The sequence below is a fragment of the Triturus cristatus genome, chromosome 7 (assembly GCF_964204655.1).
Source record: "Triturus cristatus chromosome 7, aTriCri1.1, whole genome shotgun sequence".
NCBI lineage: Eukaryota > Metazoa > Chordata > Amphibia > Caudata > Salamandridae > Triturus > Triturus cristatus.
In genome coordinates, this window is record NC_140590.1 from 1,142,755,827 (window position 1) to 1,142,782,824 (window position 26,998).

General features: G+C 48.7%; 1 protein-coding gene across 1 annotated transcript in view; it reads left to right on the forward strand.

Moving 5' to 3' along the window:
* FAM193B (family with sequence similarity 193 member B) overlaps positions 1-26,998 on the forward strand; it is a 198,626-nt gene that overhangs the window by 81,255 nt on the left and 90,373 nt on the right. Inside the window, exon 7 of the mRNA XM_085618326.1 lies at positions 16,643-16,876. Coding sequence (XP_085474452.1) covers positions 16,643-16,876 — 234 coding nt within the window. The remainder of the gene's footprint in view (positions 1-16,642; positions 16,877-26,998) is intronic.

Below are 26,998 nucleotides of genomic sequence, written 5' to 3' on the forward strand. Positions count from 1 at the left end.
GTTCTGGAGGCCCGGGGGAACATAGACTGAGATCAAGGAAAGGGACTGCCCCTCCCACCTCCCAGTCAGAGCCACATAGCGCCCTCTATCGTCCGGGACCACCCCGGTGATCTCCAACGGAAGTGAAGCTCGCAAGAGAATGCCCACCCCTCTCGAACCAGTGGTGAAACCAGAGTGGGCCACAAGTCGATATCCCCCCCTGTTCATAGCCCGACAAACGTTGCCAACCAGATGCGTCTCCTGTAAGAACACCACATCAGGAGTCAAACGACGCAGATATTGCAACACAACACCCCGTTTGATACGGTCCCCCAATCCATTGACGTTCCAAGACATCAGTCTCAACCCGTTCCCCCCCCCCCCCCATCCCATCCAGTAGATCAAGGGCCCCCTAGCAAAGAGCTCAACACCCAAGGATGAACCATAGCCAATACTTCGCCTTGAAAACAAAAAACACAAATGCAAACAACCCCACCCACCCACCAACCCCCCCCCCCCCCAACTCCAACACCCCCCACCCTGCACCCCTGCGGTTCAAACCACCCCAACTTGCAGTGTGCCTGTCGCCCTACAAACCCCATTCTACGAAAAGACCCCGGAGGAGGTAGGGGACCCGTCCCCGCCCGCTCCCCACACACAACATAGTGAAACAAAATGTACAAAAGAAGTAGAACCCAACCGAACAGCACAACCTGGCAGAGTCCGGGACCATAAGTCACTCCAAAGGAGACCCACCACCCTCGGTACCGGCGGAGGGCCCAGTCCGGTCACCCCGGTCTGGCAGCGAATCCAGCCAGTCACTCAGTCACAGGAGAGTCAAAAAAGGTAGTCCGATCTTCATGTTCCACTCGGAGCCTTGCAGGATAAAGCATAGAGTACTTGAGACCGAGGTCCCGGAGACGCCGCTTCACCCCCTGGAAGCCCATCCGCTGTTTCTGGACAAGTTGGGTGAAGTCCGGGAAAAAGTTAATGGACGAGTTCTCATGTCGGACCGGGCCATGAACCCGTGAGGCCTGCAGAATCGCGTCTCGGTCTCTGTAGTGGAAAAGTCTCGCAACGATAGGCCTCGGGGGGGGGGGGCACCCGGTCGCGGCCGGCCACCTGGGACTCGATGGGCCCGCTCCACAGCGAAAAACTTACTCAGGCCAGCGGGAGCAAGATGTTGGAGGATGAGCTCCTCGACCAGAAGATCAACCGGGCGGTTATCGGAGGTCTCCGGAACGCCTATGACGCGGATGTTATTGCGGCGGGCCCGTCCCTCGAAGTCTTCCAGCCGCCGGGCCATCAGATCATTGGCCGACTTGAGATCGCCGAGAGTGGCCTTCAGGTCCGACACGTCCGTCCCAAGGGCGGACGTCCGCACATCCAGCGATTGAACCCTCTCGTTGGTCTTAGAGAGATCCGCCCGGATTAGGGTAATGTCAATGGCCACCGTGTCGATTTTACGGGCCAAGGCCTCGTACTGTGTAGCGATGGTCTCTCTGATGCCCGTAATGGCGCCCATGATGTCCTGCAGGGACAGATCCGGAGAAACGGACTGGCCACCACTGGTGTCATCTGGGGGGACATTGGCTGTCCCGGGGGATCCTTTACCCTGAGTGTAGAGGTCCATGTTGTTCGTCTGGACCGGTCCCCCACGTAGGGATGTCTTGGTCTTGCGCCTCTCGGGGTCTCCCCTGCCTCCCATGAGAACCTCGATCGCCGAAGGGGACCACCGAGGAAGCGTCGAGGTGGCACAGACCAGGCAGACGTTTGTCGCACCACAGGCCGCAATATGGCGGAGCGAAGGGACCACCGTCAATGAGCACACTGGCAGCAGACGAAGCCACCGGCATCAAGCGAAGGCAAAATGGAAGCCCAGTCGCACCAGGCAAGTCCACAGTCCAGCCCCTCAAAGACCAAAAGTGAAACCGAAAGTGATGTGACGGCCACTGGCACCGCTCCGCTGCCGTTGTTGTTCAACTACGCCCCGGCTCCACAGATCACCCTCGCATCGGGCACTGCCGTAGGGTGGGCCTCAAAAGTTCAAACCACCATAACTCCGGATTGCCAGGTCCGATTTGATTTCCGAAAGGAGTTTAGTGTTCAGCCAGCATTCGTCTCCCAGATTCCATCAACCGGGTCAGGATAGATTCAGGATAAATTCCGAGGAGCAGCGAGGGTCCGGGGAGCCCTGTGCTCACGCGACCATCTTGGATGCGCGCTAGGCTCCTCCTCAATGGTACGATTTTAAAAGAATAATTCAAATTTGCAAAAATAGACACTTAGAAGAAATTTCACAGAAAAGGAGAAAATGGTTTCCTATGGGAGAAAAATGAGTTAGAGGTAAGTATAGTTGTGAACACTTTTCAGGGTCAGGGCTGGGCACCAAGATCCAGCACTGGGAGCTCACCTAGGAGCAGGTGAGTAAATTCGTTTTTGTCACTTGGCTGATTTTTGGTGAATTTTTGCAGTTTTGAAAAGTTCACACTTAGAAGATTTTTGAAGAAAAAGCCAGTCAATGTTACCCTATGAGGAAAATGAAGTTAGCGGTTTAAGGGTAAGTACTCGACTGGCAGAGTTGAAATTCCGGGCATAGACTCAGTGGTCCCCCAGTGTCAGGTAGGTACAGTTGGTTCACCCTCAGCGGTTTCAGGACGGCCGGGTGCAGAGAGAGTTGGGCCCAATGTTATCCTATGAGGGATAGGGGGGCCTGGGTTGGTGGCTGCTGTCTGGCAAGCCACGCGGCTGTGGGAGCTGGGCTCCTGGTCACTTAGGGCAAGTGGGGAAGTAGGTTAGTGTAGAGAGGGCACTGCCAGGGCCACTCGGGCGGCTGGGTGCAGGGTGCTTTTGAGCCTTCGGGCGCTCAATGGAAATCAATGGGAATGTTCCGGTTTGGAAAAAGGCTGCAGGCTCGGGGACAAGGATGTTTCAGGTGCCACCACCACTTCGAGAGGTAAGTTGGGTAGTTGTAGGTTAGGTGGGTACCCCGGGATTGGGCACAGGGGGCCGCAGGGCGCCGGGTGCAGGGGTGCATTTTGACGTCGGGAATCTTACCCTCTGGTTGATCGCGGTTGGGGTGGCACTTGGTTCTGAGGCTGCAGGCTTCCTCCGGGATGTCGAGGGGGGTCCTTGGGTGCCGGACTCGGGGTCACAGTCGCCGTGGGGTCGTCCTCAGGGTCTTTGTCCACTCCGGCACTGGCCAGGCTTGGCTGGTGCAGAGTGTGTTGGGTCCGCGGCTCCGGGCTGCTGCCAGGGGTTAAAAATAGGTTTCTTGAGTAGAGCCTCAACTCATGGGAGTCCCAGGGGCTTAGAGCCAAAAGGTAGCCAGGTCCTCCGGGGTTGGTGAGGTTGCTGGCCACGAGAGATGCCGCGCTGGTGCAGGTTCGAGAGTCGACAGGCCGGTAGGGCTGGGGCCTAAGCAGTTGGTGTCTTCTTCTCTTTTTAGCAGCTGCAGGGCAGGTCTTTGTTCTTCTTGCTCTTCTTGTAATTTTCTATCTGGAATCTAAGGAAGGAAGGTTCAGGGGGCCCCTAAATACTAGATTTAGGGGCGTTACAGGTAGGTGAAGGCCAGGGACCAATGGGTCCTTGTCCTGGGGTGGGTACACCCCCTATCCTGCCTCTCTCCTGTGGGAGGGGGGCAGTAGCCTGATCCTGATAAGGTAGGGCCTCCCATCTCCAAGATGGCGAGAGCCCGGAGATGTGCTTCACCTCGCCTCCCCCACCTGAGGGGTGGGGTGGGCAGGCTGGCACATCCCCTGTCCTTGTATGGGGTTTCCGGCCAAGCTTCCCGCCAGAGTGGGGGGTTGCAGTGGCCTGGGGAAACTCCAAATGGCGGCCTGCCTTTGAAGCTTCCCTTTGCTCATCCTGGGGGAGGAGATTTCTCACCTCACCCAGGATGTGCATTGTTGCAGGCCCGGGAGAGCAGGGGCTCTCCCACCCAGGGGTCCAGCAACGTGTCTGCTGTGTGGCAGCCTGGGCAGCCTCAGAGCAGACGTGGATTGTAAGTTAGCTGTAAGGGGGCATCTCTAAGATGCCCTCTGGGGTGCTTAGTACATTAAATCCTACACTGGCATCAGTGTGGGTTCAATGTGCTGAGAAGTTTGATACCAAACTTCCCAGGCTTTAGTGTTGCCAATATGGTGCTGTGGAGCTCGTGTTTGACAAGCTCTCAGCACCATGTACTCTTAAATGACAGCACTGCACTTACAGTGCCCAGGAATGGACCCGGGTACTGTAGGGGCACAGGGCTCCTGCTCCTGTGCCCACACCATAGGCGTAATGCACCCAGCTAGAGGGGTGGCTGACATATGCCTTGGCAGTGTAGGTGATGGGCATGGTACACAGTGATGTGTGCCATGTCGACTTTGTTTTGTCCTGCACCCAGACACTCAGCCTGCAAGGGCAGTGTGTGTGTGTAAGGGTACAGGGCCCCTGAGGGTGGCACAATGAGTGCTGCAGCCCTTAGAGGCCTTCCCTGGCCACAAGGCCCTGGGTACCTAGGGTACCATTTACTAGGGGCTGACATGTGGCTAGGGTTTGCCAATTTGGAGTTTGTGTGGTTTAAGGAAGGAGCATAGGCCCTGGGCACCTGATTGGCAGGAACCCAGGGTACACTCAATCGAAGTACATTCAGCAATTTAGCAAAAAGTGGGGGCATACCATGCAAGAAAGATGGCACTTTCTCACACTGTGCATCTGTGGATGCCGGCTACTCAGATTATGTTCCTGTCAGATAAGTTCAGCTCAGTCATGATTTAAGCTCTACCATAGCTGAACCCACGGCCCGGTTAGTGCCACAGACTGAGATGACTATGTAATAGAAGCAATTGTATAAAGCATGTGCTGCTGTATATCATACGCTATGTTCACTCCTGCCATCAGATGTTGGGGCTTGGAACATTGCAGTTTTGTTTCTTTAAAGAAGTGCTTTTGGTTTCTTAGTGACTTGTGACTGCTCCCCTGGAACCCAAAAAGCCCCAGGACACAGACTCCACCTTGGATTTTTTTTTTTTTTTTTTTTGAAACCGTTTATTGCAATCTCAAATATATACAAGTATGGGCCTACAACCTTCCGGCCGGCCGCTAAAGTGACAAAAGCACATGACATACATACTAATAAGGCACTTGGCTTTGCATAGACGATAAAGCAGGATGTATCAACAACGTGGGCCACATAACTCTGAACCCACAATACGGTTTCGTTTTCTACAACACAACAACATAAAACCACACCCGCAAGGCAACCCACGATCAAAAATGACGACATGTGCTCCTCAAGTGGGGAACCCCAACCATCTAAAGAAATCCAGAGGGGGGGGGGGGGAAACTGATCCAGGACTGGGAGAACAATGTGCCCAGGGCTGAGGTAGGGGGTCAACTATGGGGATGGAGCTGGTGACGCGGGAGGCAACAACGGCGGCTCGCAAATACCCCCGCGGTAGGCGTTCCAGGGGCCCCATATCTTCACCCATGCCCCAGGCTTACCCCGCGCCACATATACCACCTTTTCTCGGAACATGCACCAATCCATATGTTCTTTCCAAGCCGACACCGCCGGGGGCCTCTGAGATCCCCACAGCTGAGCAATGTCACGTTTAGCTATCATATATCCCAGAGTCACCCATCGCGTCTGCGGAACCGAGTAATCAGTCGGTTCCCACACATTCAGCAGGCATCTCCTCGCTTCAGGCAACAGCGCGACATGTGTAACCGCTCGCAGGACCTCATGCACGCCACGCCAGAATCGCTCCACCCTCGGACATTCCCACAGAATGTGTAAAAAAGTCGCCAAAGCACCACACCCACGCTTACACAATCCGTCCTCGGCATAGCCCATACGCTGAAGCCTCGGCCCCGTCATATACACCCGGTGGAGTATCTTAAGCTGGACGAAGCGAAGGCGAGCCGGGATGGCCACCTCCTTCGGAGAGGCCACCGCGGAAATCCAGTCCTCGTCGTCCAACTCCAGCCCATCGGCAACCCAAGCCTCACGGAGGCCAGTCAGTAAGCCCGAGCGGTCATTTATCAATTTCTTATAAATGAGGGAGATCGTGCTGTCCGGAACGTGGCCATCTAGCACTCTATCCTCCAGGGGGGAGGACTCCGGGATGGAGGCCACGTCTGGGAAGACGGAACCCAGTGCGTGACGGACCTGCAGGTAGCGAAAGTATTCACTGCCCTGCAGCTGAAACTCCGCCTGCAGCGTCTCGAATGTCTTGAATCCTCCCCTCGTCCAGAGATCTCCCACTGTACTGATGCCTATCATGTCCCACCTCTCGAAGCCCTTCGAGGTCCACAAAGAGCCAAGCCTCTCCGACGCATACAACGGTGACGCCCGGGTCAAACGGTCCTTCCATCCCATAGCTGCATTAGCCGCGTGCCATACTCGCACCATGACACGCGTGGGTCCCGTCAAGCGGGAATCGGGCACGCTAGTGTAGAGCGCTCGATTGTAGTCGCCACCGGGCAGGAGCATTTTGTCCATTTCAAATGCCGGGTTTAGGGCGGGCCCATAGAAGCCGTGATTAATTGCAGCTAACTGGGAGGCCCAGTAATACCGCTTAATATCCGGGAGGGCAATCCCTCCGTCGTACCACGGGAGCGTCAATTTTGCCAGGGCTATGCGCGGCCTCCCGTCCCAAAACAGACGGCGCTGCAAGCTTTCCACCTCACGGAAGTAGCGCGCCGGGACCAAGTCCATAGTGTTCTGGAGAGCGTACAAAAAGCGCGGCAATGACATCATCTTGAACAATGCCGCCCGGCCGAGCGGCGAAAGCGGCAAGCGCCGCCAGCGCGCGACGTCCTCCTTCAAGCGCTGGAGGGGGGGAAGCAAGTTTCGCTCGTAGCGGGCCACCGGGTCCAGCGTGATATAGACCCCCAGGTATCGAAATCCCTGCGAGGCAATCTGGATCGGACAGCCCCGAGGGAGGACAGGAGCCTCCCCGGAAAGCACATAGACACAGGATTTAGCCCAGTTGATGACAAGGCCAGAATTTCGGCCAAAGGAGCGCAGAACATCGACCAGGACAATCAGTGATTTGCGCGGGGAGGCTAGGAACAAAAGGATATCGTCAGCGTAGAGGGACACGCGGTCCTCATACTCGGGGGTCCAACGGAGACCTCGGATAGAAGGGTGCCACCGCAGCCACTCCGCCAGGGGTTCCAGGGCCAATGCAAAAAGGAGCGGCGACAGGGGACAACCCTGTCGTGTGCCCCGTCCCAGCACGAATGGGGCCGAGACTCGACCATTCACCACCACCTGTGCCAATGGGTCCGAGTACAACAATTTGACCCAACTGATGAATCCTGGGCCAAATCCGAATTTCGCCAACATCGCCCAGATGTAGGGCCACTCGAGCGTGTCGAACGCCATGGTGGCGTCCAGGGATGCCAAGATGGCCGGCTCCCGCACGAACGGAACACGCGCGAGCACCCCGTGCAAGCGCCGCAGATTAAGGGCCGTATTGCGATGGGGAATGAAGCCGGACTGGTCTTGGTGGACCAAATCGCCCACCACGCCGACCAGCCGGTTAGCGAGCACCTTGGCGAGGATTTTAGGCTCCGCGTTTAAAAGCGAGATAGGCCGGTAGGATGTAACCCGGTCCCGCGGTCTGCCCTCCTCGTGGAGAACCACGATGGTAGCCAGACGCTGGTCCGGCGGGAGGGAGCCCCGCGAGTGAGCCGCAAGGAACATAGCGCGGAGGTGGGGTGCCAGTACGTCCGGTCGCAATTTATACAGCTCGATAGGAATGCCGTTCGGGCCCATGGCCTTGCCAGAAGCGACCGACCGGATGGCGAGGGCAATTTCGTCCGAGGTGGGGGCGACATCCATCAATTCCCTGTCCTCCATTGAGAGGGAGGGCAGCGCGATGTCACGCAGCAGGGCATGGGAATCCTCCTCCGGGCAGGGAGAAACCGGGGAATATACCTCGCGGAAATAATCCGCGAAGCAGGAGACCATGCCTTCCGGCTCAGTGACACGTACACCATCCATTCTTTCAATCAGCGGGACCACACGACTAGCTCTCTCCTTCTTATCCAACCACGCAATCAACTTACCAGCCTTATCACCCACATCGTACAATCGCCCCTGTTGCTCTCTGCTGAGGCCCCTGGCCGCCTCCGTGACGAGGGACCTATAGGCCGCCTGCTTAAGGTGTAAAACGTGCAGCGCAGCGTCAGTCACCCCACTCCCCAGACCACCCTCCAGTTCAGTGATTTCGGCCTCCACTCGGGTCACCTCCTCCTGTGCGCGCCTCCGGGCATGGGAAATAAGGGAGAGGGCCTCCCCTCTAAGCACAGTCTTGAAAGCCTCCCACAGGGAAATGGCAGACGGGACAGACCCCACATTCTCCTCAAAGTACCGTTGCAAGGATTTAATCAAATCAGCACGAATAGTGGGATCGCGCAGGTACCAGGCATTGATTGGAGCTACCCTGCCCTCCCCCCTCGGGAAGACATCAAAGTGCAACAGGAGTGGGGAATGATCTGAAATACCCCGCGCCAGGTGGCGCACCTCCCCCACTCTCCCAGCATAGGCCGCAGGAACAAGGACATAATCAAGCCGCGAAAGGCTACCATGGGCCCCCGAGTGGAAGGTGTACTGCAGCTGAGCGGGATGCTTTAGACGCCAGCAGTCCACCAATCCCAGCGTGTCCAACAGGCCAGACAGCCACGCTTGTGCCCGGGGGAGGTCCCTAGGGGGATAACGATCCAGAGTCCCAGAAGCCACCGCATTGAGGTCCCCCCCCCCAACCACCAGAAGCCCCCCCGGAAGGTCAAGCAGGAGGCGTCCCAGGTCCGCAAAGGTGGTGGACTGTAACCCCGGTGGGACGTACACTGAGACAAAGACGACTACCCTGCCCTCCATTCTCCCCACCAAGACCGTGTAGCGTCCCCTCTCATCATGGCGCACCTCGTCTATTTCTAGCGGGAGCGAGGTCTTGACCATAATGCCCACCCCTCGCGAGCCCGATGTGAAGCCCGAGTGGGCCACCAAACGATAACCACGTCTATTCATGGCACAATAGGAGTTACCAATGAGGTGTGTCTCCTGCAAAAAGACCACATCAGGCGAAATCCGTTTCAGATATTGCAGGACCACACCCCGCTTAATCCTATCACCCAGTCCGTTAACGTTCCAGGACAGCAAAGTCAGGTCCCTACCCCCCATCACGTACAGAAGCCATCATTAGTCCCCCCGAGAGCATCTCAAAAAAACCAATACAATAAAGGGTTTGCCTTGCGGTAGAAACGAACCACACCCCACCCCAACCCACCCATCCCAACAGAACTCCCCCCACCCTGCACCCCTGCATGAGCCCAAACAGCCCCCCCAAAGTGCAGTGTGCCTGTCGCCCCATGGAAAGAAAACTAACTAGTCCCCCAGAGGAGGAGGGAGATCCCCCGAGAGACTCCACACGACCTCCGCAGGAGGGGAACTTACCCTAACAGTCAATGGTGACAATAACACAGTCCAGAGCAAGGCCTACCATTAGTCCCTCAGTCCTGATCCGGCGGGCCCTCCCCCCAACCGCTCCACCCCCCACCTCCCCGGCCCCGATCTCCGGGCAGAGTGTCCAGCCAGTCCCCGGCCGCCTCGGGACGATCAAAAAAGTGCGTGCGGCCATCCACCTCCACCCTCAGCTTAGCCGGAAAAAGCATCGCATATTTGATATTCAGGTCCCGTAGGCGACGTTTGACACCGAGAAAACTTAGTCGCTGCTTTTGGACCGCCGGAGTAAAGTCAGGATAGAAATTGATATCCATATTGTCAAGTCTAACCGGCCCTTGTAGCCTGGAGGTCTGCAGGATAGCGTCCCTGTCCCGAAAATTGAAAATCCGGGCGATGAGAGGCCTCGGAGGGGCTCCGACCTTAGGCCTACCCCCGGGGACCCTGTGGGCACGTTCCACTGCAAAAAATTTACTCAGCCCCCGAGGCTGGAGATGGGTGAGGACCAATTCCTCCACGAACAGATCCGCTGCCTCTGCCTCGCGTCCCTCCGGCACCCCGATAATGCGGACATTATTCCTCCGGGCCCGACCCTCAGAATCCTCCAGTCTACGATGCATCATGGCGCTCGCCTGGCCAAGCCTGCGCACCTCCTGTTGGAGGGCCGCCACGTCGGACGTGAGGCCCGAAGTAGAGTGGGCCAAAGAATCGACCCGGTCATTTGTTTTGGAGAGATCGGCTCTCACGAGGCCCACGTCCACGAGGACCGAGTCGATCTTCTGCGCCAGAGTGTCAAAGCGCTGGTCCACCGAGGCCTTCATCTCGGCGATGGCGCCCATGACATCTCGGAGGGTCAGGTCCGTGGGCAGAGCAGGAGCGTCAGCCGGGCCCGTAGGGGATCTACGCAGCGCCTCTGGAGATCCCTTCTGGAGGGTGTAGCGGTCCATATTGTTGGATTGATGGGCCGCGCCACGACGGGTCGACTTCACCTTAGCCCGGTCGCCATCTTGTTTTGTGGCCATGGTCTCGGTCCCAAATCGAGCCAAGCTCCTCAAGAAGGGGGTAGACAATCCCGTTCAAGGGCTCCGGGGGGGGGGCGACCACCGCTCCACAGGACGGACCGCAGCCGGCGGGCCGGCAGGGCACCCCAACCAGGCCACACCACCGCACACCGCCTCGCGACCCTACCTCGCCTGGCAGCAAGGAGGGCGCAAAAGCGAAAGTGAAAGTGCGGGGTGCGCGAGTCGCCCAGCCTTGCCCGCCGCTGTTATTCACTTTGTCGCCGGATCGCCCCACAACTCCAGTACGGGGGGCCGGCGTGGAGAAGGCCGCAAACCTTAATCGGTGCTCCCGCCGGTGTCCGAGGTCCGAATTGAAAACGGAAAACGGGCGTCACCTCAGCTCGAGTTCAGAAACACAGTCCCCTCATCTAGGACAGGATTCAGTCGGGATTTATGCAGGAGGTCGCGGAGGTCCTCGGGAGCCTCGCACCTACGCGGCCATCTTGGGTGCGCGCTAGGCTCCTCCTCCTTGGATTTTTTTTTTCTTTTTTTTTTTAACCTCCATAGTGTTTGGCCATGCTTTGAGTGCTCTGTAAAAGCTGCACCTTGAAACGTTTCAACACCAGGGGACCAGGGAAACAAAGAGCACTGTCCTATCTCGGAGGCGATCAGTGCTTTCTCCATTTCTATGAAAGAGACCATCAATCCTACTCCTTTATTCCCACAGCTGCCTCATCGTTTTCACTCCGATTCAGTGGGAGACACCCCTTCAGACTCTTCCCCCCCACCACCACCACCACCACCACCACCACCACCACCAGGCACAGGAGAAGAGACTGATTTGTGGCATAGTTATAGGTGGATATACAAGTTGGTGAACACTAGAGCCTTACTCAGTAAAGGCTCTCCTCTTGATGATTCTTAGGCATATAATGCATTCGTTGAAAGGGCTACAGAATTGCACAAAGTCCCGTTTCAGATAGACTATGTACTTGTTTAAAACGTACTCCAAAACCAAAAGGAGCAATCCGTGTTTACCATTGTTAATAGCTGTGCTCAAATCCTTGGTGGATAACGTCAGATCCAGTAAGGCCCATTATAGTTTGAAATAAAATGTTAAAGCTCACACCACCATTCAATGGTTGTACGTGCAGCCAGAGAAGGAACCTCCATGCAGGCAGGGGAGATGCCATGTCCCCTCTATAGAAAGCAAGAACATTGACACAGTGGAGCAGGTAACTGGATCTGATGGTCCATGGTGTCTGATTCTCCAGAATCGATCAGTGAATTCCATGCCACCGTGACATCTTGATCTGCCTCTGCCCTAAGATCAATCAAACTGCGGTAATCACAGATTCAGTAGCGAATCCTGCCCTGAAACCTGCTAGTGAAGAATGAGGAGGGCCTGGGTTTCAACATAGCTCAATGCCTGATTTAAGAAGACCATTGAGAAACTGGTCAATTTACTAAAAGATCTGAATCCTGAGAAGCTTTTTTATAGTAATGGAATAACTTGTGCAGCATTTAGTCTCCGAAATCCGGTCCTCAGTGATGAATTGATGATATGGACCACAGCTTGTGATTCCAGACTTAATGGTTTATTCAGTTGAATATCCGCTCCAGCTATCAGAAGTTCTGCTACTCCTAAGTAATACCAGACAGTCTGCCTCATCAAATTCACCAAACTGTTTAAAACTATTTAATTCCCGTGCTGTTGAGCTTTTAAATTGTAATTTTGTTTGAGGAAGAATAAAGCCCATCAATTTGTACATTGATTATTTTTTTTTTCTCTTTAATTTTGTCTTCGAGAAATGTGACCCTTTTATTTCTTTACATGACTTGATCGTCTTTGTTATGCCCGGGTTGAGAGTTGCGCTGTTCTAATTGCTCAAACGGCTTTTCAAATATTGTTGGCCTTTAAAATAAGCCGAAAATAATACTTAGCTTTAGCAGTCTTTGTAGCTTTTTCTATTACCATTATTTCAAGCTCCCCTAGTAATTTTGTGAAACTGGTGAGTCATTCTGATTCCAACAGTGTTCTAATTTGGCAAGTTCTCTATTAAAACTGTCAGTTCAGTGGCGTATCTTCTGCCAGCACAACCATTACACGTGGTGATGCTTTTATCAGTCAACTATTTTATGAAGAAGCAACATGCAGATAAATGGGACTAATATATAAAAACTACATTGGCTGTACCCATACCTTTTCATGCTGATTCCACACAGGAGGATATTAACAGTTTTCATGCATTGGTAGGAGATAGAATTGAGGTGGTTTGATTTACCTGTGCAAGGCATGGAGTCAGACTGTCTCATCTATGACTTTAAGGAGGGCACCCAGAAAGCCAGCTTAATTGAGTCCCGTACTTGACCACATATGACCAGAAAGAATGTCATTTTTTCAAAAGCAAGCTGGTATCTCATCCTTGGTATCTAGGTTTGATTTGAAAGGTACAGATTCCTAACAGCACATCTTTGTCTCACTGGTCACACCGAAGCCAAACTCTGTAGATTGATGCTTCTCAACGTCGTTTGAGAAACCCATTTTCCCATTGTACAGCACCACCTTTTGAAGCACGCAAAAATATTGACAACTTTTGCTAGAGATCCTTCACCCTGGCTGCAACCTTCATTAGAATGGCCAATCTGCTGGCTTGATTGGCCTCTATGATCACCCAAAATTGGCAGATGTGGCCCCATACCGTGATCTACTTTCAGAAGATCGGAAAGAGTTTAATCTGCGTGAATGGGAGAACGCATCAGCTGTTTTGATTTATAGGGCCATATATGTGGCCAACATTGGATGTGGGCATTTTGCAGGGGTAGTTGTTTAAAGAAAACAAAGATGGCTGTACTCCACTTCCTTCAGGCTGGGAGTGCAGCATAACTTTCAAGATATGGACTTTGATACCGAACACCTCATTAGGAAATATGTGGACTGCTCACTTACTTGGACTTCAGCAATGTAGATGGTAGGTACCTTTCGTGAAGCCTGGAGTAGAGGTTTTCTTTGTTAGAAAGGTAGTTATCAACTGTAACATCAGATGGTGCAAACGCTTTTCTACAGCTATAATGTCCACTGCCGTTAGACCAAGGTTCCTGCTCATATTTTGGACAATAACTGAAGAAGTCTTCTTCCAGTCAGGCTAAGCAACAAGATTTTTCTGCCAACGGTGACTTCAGGCTGGCCCATCCACCTTGTTCTCCATACCTGCCCTTCTGGTTCCTCAGAGCAGTAGAATCTCTAGCTTTTATTCTCAACAGCAAAGCGTTACAACCAGCCAGTGGTTGTTGGATCTAGTAAAAGATGGTTATATGCTGGAATTTACAGAGACTGCTGCTTTGTCTGCTGTGGTACCCCACCTATTACAAACAACAGTACTTGCATTCAGAGATACTGTCCATGCAATACAACATATTCTACTCCAGATTCTTAACTGTGAAGAAGAAAAGTGGGAGATTAGTGGCGTCTTCTGGACCTTTTGTTTGCTCATCCAATACCTGAAAGTCCGACTGTAAAGGGTGTACTTCAAGAAGGGGAGTTTAAAACGTCGGGCCTCGCTCTTGCCCGTTGCATATTATCGGCTAAGCGCAACCATACTGGAGTACTATACACATTTCCCCAAAGCACCCCACACACTATGTGCTCTGCAGATCTTGCTGACTAGTGACACATTCAAACATTTGACCACTCAACTATATAATGCATCGCAGGCGGACAGACCTGCAAACCCGGATCTGGCGTTGGTGAGCTGGACCCCACACTGGAGCCGGGGGATTGGGCACTCTACTTGGCGCAACTGAACATTCTTACACCTAACTGTAATTTGCGTGTTATTAATTTTAAGTATCTATAGCAAATGTACTGTATACCTGCTGGTCTGTGTAGATTTGGTTTGAGAGGGAATGCAACTTCCGTACGCTGTGGAGCACCAGACACAAGAAGTCAGCCCTAGCTATAAGCATTGTTTTATGAGAGGCGTCCCTCACCTTCTTTAGCCTTGCGCTCCCTAGCTGTTTCAGCGCTCCTTTCTCCTGTGTGACTGAGAGTGTGGGATGGTACTCCAACGGAAGTTCTAGTCTATATAAAGGCAGCTTTCGTGCATGCTATCCTAGAGCTCACCAGCCTCGTGTAGTGTTTGTTTCTTAGTGCAGTTTCCTACCTCTCACCTATGCAATAACTTTGCCTGTAATGGGATAAAACACATCGTCGTGCTCCACTGCCACATGCGTAAGATAATCATGGGGAATATACCAGTAGTGAGAGAAATGGACCTATGCACCCAAGTAGTAAAGCTGCAGATCTGGTGCATTAAAATTTCCTTGTACATACGGCAGCGTGAGAACCTCCCAGCGCAGACATTTCCCCAGCCATGTTTACATGATCAGATGCGCCCGAAGTGTTTTAAAAGTGTTGCCGTAGTACGATTAGAATATTGGCAAAGAGGTACAAGAATGTAGGCAGCACCACCATTTTCATAATGGCTATTCTGTCTGCCCTTTAACGTTAATCTGGTCCACTGTTGAATTTGGTTTTCCAGGTATGAGATGGAACTACCATAGTTATGCCGCATTACCAATTCAGGGTCTCTGTGCGTCTTTGTAACAGTATTTAACCGGCTCCAAGCTCCATTTCAGGGGGAAATCTAGTGTATTTGCTTTGGTGCATGGTGTCGGGGGAAGCACCAATCATTTCGACCCGTTTATGCTCAGGCCTGAGCATCGTTTGAATCCTATTTACTCGCGCAGAACCTTCGCCAGATGTGTCAGGATCTCGGATGCGTAAAACCATATTGTCTGCATGTGATCAAATACGCAAAGGGCGCAGTCTGAAGCGGAGTGCTGATGCAGTGTGCTGTTGCCTAATTGCACAGGTGAGAGGCTCTAGTGCAATAGCAAATAATATTGGCAACGGGACAACCCTGCTGCGTACCTCTGAGTATAGGAAACTCCTCATACGTGGTACCATTTATACGCACCCTGGACACTGGTTTTGTGTATAGCAATCATATTGATCATAGAGAAGCTTCAGACATTCCCGTACCAGCCATAATCCCGTACATGTAGCGACATTAGATAGAATTAAACGTTTTTGCGGTGTCCAGTAGGATCGCCAGCAGCGATGAGTTCAGTTGGTGCAATAGTGCGAACATGGTGCGTAAGTTGTGTGTAGTGGAGCTGGCTGGTACAAAGCCTAATTGATCTGATAATACCAGGTTGGTGAGCTAGGGCTGGAATGTGGCCACCATTATTTTTCCTTCAATGTTTATTAGAGATAATGCAGATACTACCCTAGACTCAGCCATTGACCACGCAGTCCTGCATCTTGTTTTTCATATAATATTCAGATAAGCCTCTTGCACATATTTATATGTATTCCATGTTCTAGTGTCATAAAATGTTATACTTTTGTTATATATATATATATATATATATATATATATATATATATATATATATATATATATATATATATATATATATATATATATATATATATATATAGACAGGGCCATTGGAATTATGTGGCAGGAGTGGGCAAATTATGCGGCAAGATCAAGTAAATTATGCTGCATTAAAAAGCACATTCTGAGGCATAATACAGCACCTTTTCTAATAGTATTAAGTCGTTATTTTGTACTTTTTACACTTAACACTGTTTGGGCATTGGGTGTACCTCATTAGTACCAGTTTAATACCCAAATATAGCAATAAGCAACAGAAAGGGGAGTAGTCAACCTTTGAAAAAGATCTTCCACTGCATGGTAAGACGTGCCGCTGCAGTTTTAGTAACTTTTGAACCATTTGAGCTAGAAACAAAAACTTTTTTTGTTAAAATCTGCATCAGATGGTGAATGATGTGGCAAATCTAGAATTATGCAAAAATCAAGTATGTGAATCTATATAAGATCCAATGTTGAAGAAATCATTTACTGACCATCTTGGTATTTTTCGTAGATTCACAATGACCTTGCTGTTCATTCATAGGCTCATACTTTTTGTTTCCTTTCACATGTTTTTGCTGTAGAAATCTGGTAGGAGTGTTGTTCAAATGCATTGTCACCTTATTGACTTAAGTGTGGATCACTGGGCTACTAATGTGCATGGTTTTAACTTAAAATTATTTGTACTGCCTTTGAAGTCTTATTGTTGGACTTCAATGCTGGAGAACTATTCTGTATAAGTAACGTATTTCTTCTCTGCACAGCCTCCCGCAGCCCCTACAAGTCGAAATTATGCAGAGATTCGGGAAAAGTTGCGGTCGCGACTGACCAAGAGGAAAGAGGAGATTCCTCCAAAGATGACGCGAGGCTCCTCTGGAGAACCAACTATTGATCACCGAGATGTAGACCAGCTCCTGGACTTCATCAACAGCGCAGAGCCCAAGCCCATTAACAGCGCAAAAGCAGCTAAACGGGCCCGGCACAAGCAGAAGAGGAAGGTGAGAGCCGGCAAATGAAGAATGAACTGGGCAGCTTCAAAATTATGCATCTGAGGAAATCATTTGGAGCTCATTGACCCTCTGCATAAATGTACTCTGACAATTGGTTGGGTGAGCAAATTGAAACTCCCTGCTTCTTTGTGTAAAGAATACAACAGTACTGAGTCTCTGTGCCTGTAAGAATAGGTGGTCAGAAAATAGTTAAACTAATTTAGTTCCAGAAGATTAGGCTTAGCCCTTCTTTATCTATTTTAGCAGTCTAAACCAGGTGTCTCCAATAGCTGGTGAGCTACCAGTAGCTGTCCAGCTACTTGTGTGCAGCCCAGCATACTAATATAGAAGCTTTTGTTTGGTTGAATTTTATATGCATCCCAAAATTAAGCCCATTTATTCAAGACTAGAATGTGTGCATTTTCAGAAGTGATAAGCAGTGTTTGGGGAAAAATTGTCTTACTTTCAAAACTTATTTAAAGGTATTATATTGAGTTTGAGAGATGTATTTGTCAATCCTACCTTTGTTCCAGAGTGATTGTAGCTATGGCTTTTATGCATTGTCCATGTAACATTTAAATTCAAATTGTCAAAGCCTTGGGGGTGGCGTGGCCTAGAAAGTGGACATGTCCCTGCGAAGCTCCCGGACGGAGCTGAAATACTGAACACCATCAAGCAACAAGTGACCCCCAACAGCGAATGAACCTGGAGTGGCCTATGTGGATAAGAGCAGCCTCCAGGAGTGTGAACGCCACGGCAGAGAGGTGACAAGCTGATAGTATCGTGCCGGCACCCAATATGGTGGACCTGAGGCCTTGACCTCTTGCCACAACGATTTGGCCTCAGATGATCAGAGATTCATTGTCTGCGGATGAACTGTGCTCTGTTTCACCCAAAATCCCCCCAGTAACTACAGTAATCTGAGTAGCCGTAAACAGAAGGACATAAAGTGGATTTGACACCCCTGTGCGCCGGCCACTGGGGTCTGTGAGCAGGGAATGGTTGCTCCCCCCCCCCCCCCTCCCCCCGGCTGAGACCTCTACTGGAAGCATTCTCTGTGCCCTCCACCCGTAATAAGAGCCTCAGGAAATGGGGGGTGGGGGGTTGGCTGTTGGTGGTGGGGAATAGTTGCACGGCCTCAGACCCCCTGCTCAAATGTAGAGAAACCGGGTATAGGAGCTGCCACACTCTCCGCTGCCACATTAGACTCAGTGCATCAGAACCAGTGGCAGCACAGAGAAGCCTTGACGGAATGACTGGGAATTTTGACCAAGTCCCATATACTCAATGGATATTCTTGTCCCTGAAATACCACTGGCACAGGCCGACATAGACTTGATCGCAAGAGCGCGGTCAAGCCCACTGTATGCTGTGGCCCCTGACCACTGCCCAAGATGACCAAAGACCCAAAGCAGAGGAAAATGGACAAATACACCAAATTGGTGAGCCTGCAGGAACTTGCACAGCCCTTACTCGACATGACTACAATACTTCACGCCATGCAGTCTTCAAGAGAAGTGCTGGAAAACAGGATTGGGAAAGTACATTCAGTAGTTGCACTGCTCAGACAAGATCTCCGAAATATATCTGAGCGAGTGACAGAGAAGGAGAACCGAGTCTCAGAATTAGAAGATAAGTCAAAGTCCTACGGGAGGAGATAACGGAATTCCGCAGCTCGAACAGTGAATTGCAATGGCGCATCAACTATGCTGAAAACAGGGCGTGAAGGAACAACCTATGATTCATGGGATTTCCGGAGGGGGTTGAGGGACCCGGCCTACCTGTGTTCTTAACCAACTGGCTGAAAACTATCTTTCTACCTGAACACTTCTCCACCTGTTTCGTAATTGAACATACACAGTGCTGTGCACAAAGCCGCCACCTGGAGCCCCACCGAGACCGATCCTAGTGAATTTCCTTAACTTTATAGACTGGGATATGATCCTACTGTACAACGACAGAGGCGGGCCTTTGATTCCGTAAAATTGAAACTTGCAACATTGCAGATATAATACATGCTTCTTTTCCCAGTAAAACTGAAAGTCCTATACAAGGGAAATGCACTATTCTTTCAGACACCGGAGGACGCATGGGTGTGGTTTGGGGAGAGACCGATCTTGTGTCTCTCCGGGAAACAGATTCGAGATGGTAGGCCACCTTGGTCCACTGAAACCAGACCCACAGGTAAGACATGTAAGACTAGAAGGAACAAGCTCAGATCGAGAAGAAGAGGCCAGGGGACTCCATATACACTCAGAGGGACTAATAAAGGGGCTGAGGACCTAACAAATGGTGGGTGGGGGGTCTACACACAGAAACTGTGGCTGATGAGGCGTTGGATAGTTCCAGCCAGCGGGATTCACATGCAGATTCAGAGGGACTCTGACTCCTCTGGTGATGAGAGCACACATTCTTGGTTGCCGAAATAGTAGCCCTGAAGGTCAGTGACAGGACAGATCTCAACAGCCCGGACACTTAAATCTGGCATTGTTACACTGGCCGGGGGCCAGCAAGCATCAAAGCAACATACAGAAGCTCATAGCCACCCCCCCCCCCTTCCTGGCAGCAGCATTGAAATTAGTTGTGCGGTCTACTAAGGAGCAGTTTTGACACTTCATCAGCTCACATGTGGTGGGAGTTTGCAGGGTTTATTTACATTTGCAGGGGGGTGGGCGACAGACTTCTCCTTTTCCTATACATAGTTGCTTTATTGCCATGGGTTCAAGTGTAGTTTGGAAGATCTAGGGGAGTAGGGAGAGGGGAGGGAAGGGCGATGGGATTGTTATTGTCGATGTTCAAGTTGATAGCACTAGGTCAGAGGAAACCGCACCTGAAAACTGGGGGATCCCTATCAAGACTCTGACACATGCGAGAGACAGCACTTCAATTCCTGCTGTACCCATGTCTGCCCCCATAGAGAATCTGAGAAGTGGTGACCCGCTGCGTTAGCAGGTCACGCACGGGTTGCACAGCGTATACACATAGGTATTATCAAATTAATACTCATCCACCATAGTAATCCAAATGTTGTCTTATTTATTTCAAAAAGTTTTGACATTCTTTATCCATTTTGTTACAACTTCACGTCAAGAGATGCGTAATCCGTAACTTCTTAGTTTTTAAATTCAGTGTATTGCCCATCCAGGCCTATACATGAATGTTATTCGAATTTCCAAGCATCCACCAGATTCGGTACATTTCCTTTACTCAATGCATTTCGGTTTGTGAAAAACCTTCGTCAGGAGTATCTATAAATTGTAAAAATGTATTTATTAACATCGCAAGACATTTGAACCCCAAAATAAACTTAATGTCTCCATATCAAAGCAAATTACTAAACATTCCAATGCATCACCCCCGACCCAACTCCAAAACTTTAATTTCAAAAATACCGTGTGTGACATGCGAACCTTCATTAATACGATCCTCCCCTTCCATCAAAATCTTGAAAAGAACCTGTGCTTTTAACCCACACGCTTATTTTGAAACCGCCCTTCAAAAGCAATCCCTCCTGAACTTAAGCCCCTCCGTGTCTAATTAACCAAACACCCGTTACACTCCAATCCTCCCTCTAGCTCAGTTTAAACACCTTTACCATCCCCCTTTAGCATACCTGATGTAAAATTTTGCAACGCTTAAACCTCCTCCTTAGAACTCGTTGTTTGTTAAGCGCCACCATGCTGTTTCTCCCAAATTTAAACTGATGTTACCCGCCCCACCTCTTAGGTCACAGGTGTAAACAGTCACGTGTTCTTCCACAGCCCACCAATCACAATATCCCAAGTGTCGATCAATATTAACAAAACTCGCAATGTGTTTCAAATCCCTGTGAACCCCCGTATCTAATGCAATTGATTTTGTGCTATTAATTATAAAGATCACATCTAATGCTTCAAACTTAAAACAATATGTGCTATTCGAAAATCCATGTCAATGACTTCACGATGATCCGAAAGTAGTGTGCTCTTTTGACGTGAAGCCTGAAACTTCCTTATAACTCAGTTGTAACTTCCTCTTGGTCGGGTGCTGACGGGTGGTGAAACGGTCAGTATTACGACATAATTGAAAATGTCCCGAAGCACACCTTTTTTGTTTGTTTCTTTAATCTTTTTTCAATGCTTTCAGCGAGTCCACTTTTTCCAAATTTGCGTGCAGCACCCGTGAACATAGAGAATCTGACATTTTCAGTCCTAAATTGGAACATTAACAGTCTGAGACAGGATTAAGCTGGGTTGGTAGCCCCTATATATAAAAGCGCCTGCGGCCAGATGTAGTATTACTTCAGGAAATACACCTGTAGGGCACCCAGTGCAGTTTCCTAGGAAGGGCAATGTACACAGTACTGGCACATGCCAGCAACACGTTGGTTCCAGAGGAGTCGCAATTTTGTTATAAAAAAAAATAATAATAATAATCACCCCTTTTTTAAATAACCTGGAAATGGGTAGATCCGGATGGCATATTCGTAGGTGTGACAGGCACCTGGGCAGACGCAAGGCTACAATCTGTGACTAACACCCCCCCCCCCCCCCCCCCCCTCCCCCCTGACTGCAACCACCCGTACTCCTCAAACTGGCAGACATACTGCTAGAGACTTTCAAGTGATAGGGGGAGACATCAATGATGTCATGTGTACAGTAGCAGACCGGCCAGGAAATTAAGACCGCTTGCTTCGCTGACACTCTTGGGCTCACTGATGCATGGAGGTCTCAGCATCCACACACTAGACAATACTCATACTTCTCAGGAGCACACAGGAGCACACAATGTATACTCAAGACTAGATTATGCCTTTGTCCCCTCATGTTGAACTGGGAGAGATTGGCTGGATAAGACTACCTTGTGAGAGGACTGTCGGACCACTCTGTGGGTTCAGTTTTGGGCTAAAACCCGAGACTCACAGCCAACATGGAAATTGAACGCCTAGGACCTACAAAATAGTGGGATCATACATGGTCTTCGGACAGACACTGAATGTTCCTTCAAGGAAAATAAGGGCACTGTAGACTCTAGGGTTACATTGTGGGAGGCGTAGAAAACTACTAAGAGATGGGGCACAAAATCTAATATCATGGGAAAAGAAAAAGGAGAGCAGATGGAACGTCAGATACCCACTCTAGAGAGGCAAGCAAAAGATAGGCCAGATCCGCTGACCTCTTGACAACTGGAAGCCCTTGGATTAGAATATCGTGAATTGGCCCTGGAGGTGGCAAGGCGACAGATTGGGAACACTACACTGTCTCTATGAAGTAGGAGACCAAGCCGGAAAATTGCTAGCCTGGCTTAATAAAAAGGAACCCGAAGCTTGATGGGTGGGTTCAATTGTGGACAATCGGGGAGCGAGACTTTCCACAGATGCGCAGTGTCGGCATGCGCCAAACACTATGAAGAATTTTATGACAAAAGACCATTTAGTAAAACAGCCACCATTGACTAATACCTTAAAGACCTACAGGTTCCCAGAATAGAAGAGGGCGACATGAAAACACTGGACGGGGAATGTACACTGGCGGAAGTGGGAGAGGCTGTGGCCCGGTTGACACCGGGTAGAACCCCGGGCCCGAAAGGATTACCCGCTGGACTCTGTAAAAAAAATAAATAATAATTTTTAAAAAAGGTAAAGAATTACTGAGCCCCCACCTCTTGGGTCACTATCAGGACGCATATGAAGAGGGCATTCTCCCAGCAGACCTTCGGACTGCCACTATCGTGATCATCCACAAGAAGGGCAAACCCAGAGATCGATGTGACTCATACCGCCCCATCTCTCTGAATACATAGGTCAAAATTCTCACGGCAATCCTGGCCACACGACTCTAGGTGTTATAACGACCCTCGTCCATTGCGACCAATCTTGGTTTATTTTTCAAAAGAAGATGGAAGTTTCACTCTTTAGCCAAGTCAAACACATGAGTAATTTATTCTGGAAAAACTTCTTTTATCATCTCAGTCTTTACAACACGGCACACAGCCAAGGCTTTTCGTTCCCAAACGTGCCAGAAGGGGAACTTCATCAGGGCTGCAACAGTTATAGAAAAACGGGCATTAACAATACACCACTAACATTTAAAAGTACATACAGTTTGTACTCAATAACAAGGACAAAAGAAACCATTAAAAAGACAATTTAAAAAACACACAAGAAATGACCCACAACATTTATATAAAACAGTTTTCTTTTTCACATATATATACACAAACATGTCATCAACATATAACACGCAAAGAAAGCGCCATATACATCACACCTGATACCAATTTTGCAAAGCATCAAAGTGACATATGTATCAGTAAAGACACATAAAGGGAAAAGGAGTACAGGGAGAAAAAGCAAAAACAATACCACAACAGATTTTTAGCCCAGTTGTATGTCACCATTCCTAGTCGTATAGTTGTTTATATAAAAAGGAAAAACCTTATATTATAACTTGAGGACCATACAGGATACCAAAAGAGAATCACAAAACCCCTCTTTTTTGCCAAATTGCCCATAATTATCGAAAACGTAAACTAATGCACCTCACCTCTTAGGATGTATAACCAATCGGTGAGAGGCAAATAGTCTTTCAACAATGCGCATCCAAAAGGGTATAATGCACCTGGACCAAACATAAATAAACGTCTGTTCAAAAAGAAGAAAAATAATAATTCAAAACCACAACACTAATGTACGGTGTGTTATTTCTAAGAATGAAGGACACAGGTAAAGAGAACCTGTATTAGAAAAGTGTGTGTGTGTGTGTGTGTGTGTATATATATATATATATCACCCATGCCTTTGAAAACGGAGAAATGTTCTCTGAAACGCGTCAGGCAAGAGACTAGCAGTGAACTGGAAAAAGCCTCAAACTGAAAAGCCTGCTTTGCTTTTGAATAAATATTGGTGTTCCAATTTTACCTGTTGTGGAGTGCGGGCTCAGATGCAGGGCAATCTTTGGGTGATATATATATATATATATATATATATATATATATATATATATATATATATATTCACTGAAAAAACCATGGGTTTCGCACAAGTTATAGTTAGCTGTACATTTCAATCATAAAAAAAACAATGAAATTCCACGTTAGTTAGTGCAGGAAACTATAACTCACGCGACCGCAATCCTCTGCTGATGACATGTGTCTTTATGAAAAAAAAATATTTGTAATATATGTATAACTAAAAATTTATGGAAGAAGACATGGGTAAATAAGTGTCTAAATACAGTATTAGCATCAGCAGAGGATTGCGGTCACGTGAGTTATAGTTGCCTGCACTAACTATAACGTGGAATTTCATTGGTTTTTTATGAGTGAAATGTACAGCTAACTATAACTTGTGTGAAACCTATGGTTTTTTCAGTGAATTTGTACGGTTTTTTAAATGCTAAGTTACTTTACACCGTTCGTGGCGTGCGCGCCCACTTTACGCAGTTCGTTCCGTGCGCGCACGGTGCGCTTCGCGCACCGCGCGCCCACTTTACGCAGTTAGTGCCGTGCACGCACGGTGGGCACGCGGTGCGCTATGCGCACCGCGTGCCCACGTTACGCTAAATGGGCCATGTACGCACGATGCGCTTCGCGCACCGTCCGCACACGGAGGCGTATTAGGCACATCGTTGTTAATGTTATCTACAGATTGTCTTTGTTAAATATATGTCATGCACAAAAGGTGCCCTTCGGGCACCTTTTGCACACGGGGTGAGGAAAACGTGGATATTGTGTTTTTTTTTTTTTTTTTTAAATTTTTTTTTTTTTACCGTACGCGTACGGTAAGCGTAATCGGCGATTTTTCGAAAATAAAAAAATGTAGATGTTTTGCCTTTTAAGTTCTTTGGGGACACCATAACAATGACTGGGTGGTTGGGAGCTGTCTATCAAGCCGCTTTCACTGTTTTCGGACTTTGTTTTTCCTCCACTCCCCTCAGAGTGCGAGAGAGAAAATGGCGGCCGACACTTCCTGGTTTCGACCGATTCGAATGTTTACTAAGATCTAACAGCCAATCAGAATCGCGCTCGCGCACGTCACCGTACGCGTACGGTAAGCTTACCGTAAGCGCACAGTAAGCGCACCGTAAGCTGGCTCAGATATATATATTGATTTAAATGCTATTTTCTCAGGAACTACTGAACAGATTTACACCAGACCTACAAAAGGCACTGCCTTGACCTGAGGACTACCTCTCTGCCAAATTTCAAGTAACTCTGTTCAGCCGTTCGGGCTGTAGCTGTGTCTAAAGGTCCTATGGAAAAATGCATGGGAAAAACGTGTTTTGGGACCCCCTTTTTTTCTCAGCCCCCGCTTGACGAATCCCCCCAAGACTTTCAGGGTAGGAGCGGAGCGTAGCGCCCCACCTATTTTAAAAATTTGGCGAGGATTCCTCGACCGGCGCCAAAGTTATTCCAAATAGAATGTTGCGGATTTCCTATGGAAACGTGGTCCTAACTATAACTATCTACTGGCGACCGCCAGTAGATAATACAGTCTCACCTTATTTGAATATGTACGCGTAGTAGCGATGAATAATAATCCCATACAGATTGTACGTCAAACCCAGATTGAAGGTTGATAAATATCTAGGATAGAAAAAATCCCTATGAAGTCCTAAAGCTTATTCATTCACTCAAATACAACGAACAAGAGTCAAGACAAAAGATTCCAGGATAAGAACAACACCTGTCATGTGCAAATAACAGAAAAGAAAAAAGGAAATTACACCTCGCAGTGATTTAAAAACTTCGTTATATGAAAACCCCTAGATATCGACACTAAACATATAAAAAGGGAAAAAAAGGGGTGGGAAAGAGGGAAAATAGTAATACCTAAACGAGTACTCACTTAACTTTTCTAAATAGTATCACATACAGGGCGCCACCGAAATATCAGTAGATCCTGACTGATATTCTGATCAAACCAAAGAAAGATGATTTCAATGTATGTTTCACACGAATATGTTAGAGTATTGGAAAATGGAACAATCATAGTTGTATAAACATTATTTAAAATTGAAAAAAGTCAACCTTATTCTAATTTTAAGGCGGCATCCTATCCAAAACCATCCTCAAGTGTCAACGAAACGATGCCCAAAACAATATGCATCAATCTAAATTATATCATCAATCTACATATAGCTAGAAACCCCTGAGCAGGGCAGAAATAAGCCCCTCTCCCACCAGGCAGGAAGAACCAGCAAGCAATAGCCCCCAGCTTCAAGGTCATTTAGTTCCCATCACATCTCGAATACCGGATACACAACCATTAGGAAATATTTTAGCCATAAGAGCTGAATCGCTAGAAAGAAACCCCTCATAGGGCGATGTCCCAATATTAAAACGCGTTGGCTGTGTGCCGTGTTGTAAAGACTGAGATAATAAAACGTTTTTCCAGAATAAATTACTCGTCTGTTTGACTTGGCTAAAGAGTGCACCTTCCATCTTCTTTTGAAAAATTCTGGCTGCAATTCGCACCCTTGAACGACGGGTGCAGGAAGAGTGTTGCACCATCGTATTATTTTTTGTACATGTGGATTAGTGGAGCTGGACCTTGGTCTGTCGTTTGTTTCTTTTGGTATCAATCTTGGTTTATGCCTGGCTGGTCAACAAGATTGGACATCCGCAGAGCACACAACTGGATGATGGCAGTTAAGAACTTCGACATCCCCCCATGTTTTTCTGTCGCTAGATTTAGAGAATCAAATATAGGTGTCAAGGACCCCCTGAAAAATTGATTTCGCAATTCCTAGGGCAAGGCAATAAATTCCCAGGCAAGGCACAATTTCATTAATATCAACATAATCATACAGACAAAATTATAAAGCATAAAGCTCATCTAGTAAATTGTGGCATTCCGGACAAAGGCGCAAAGAGCGCCGAACGTGCGTTGAAGACGTACTCTTGCCACTGATTATTTTTTTTATTGTGATTTGTGTATAGAATTATATTGTGAAATTTGATTGATTCCTTGTCGATGTAGTAATGCATTGTTTTAAAAAAAATAAGGTTACCACCTTTGTGTCCTTTTATCAAATTGTTTTTATATTAGATTGTTCAATTGAAATAAAGATTGACATATATACATATAAATATGTAATTTACGGCGTTCTTTATAATTTTGTCTGTATGATTGTTATTAATGAAATTGGG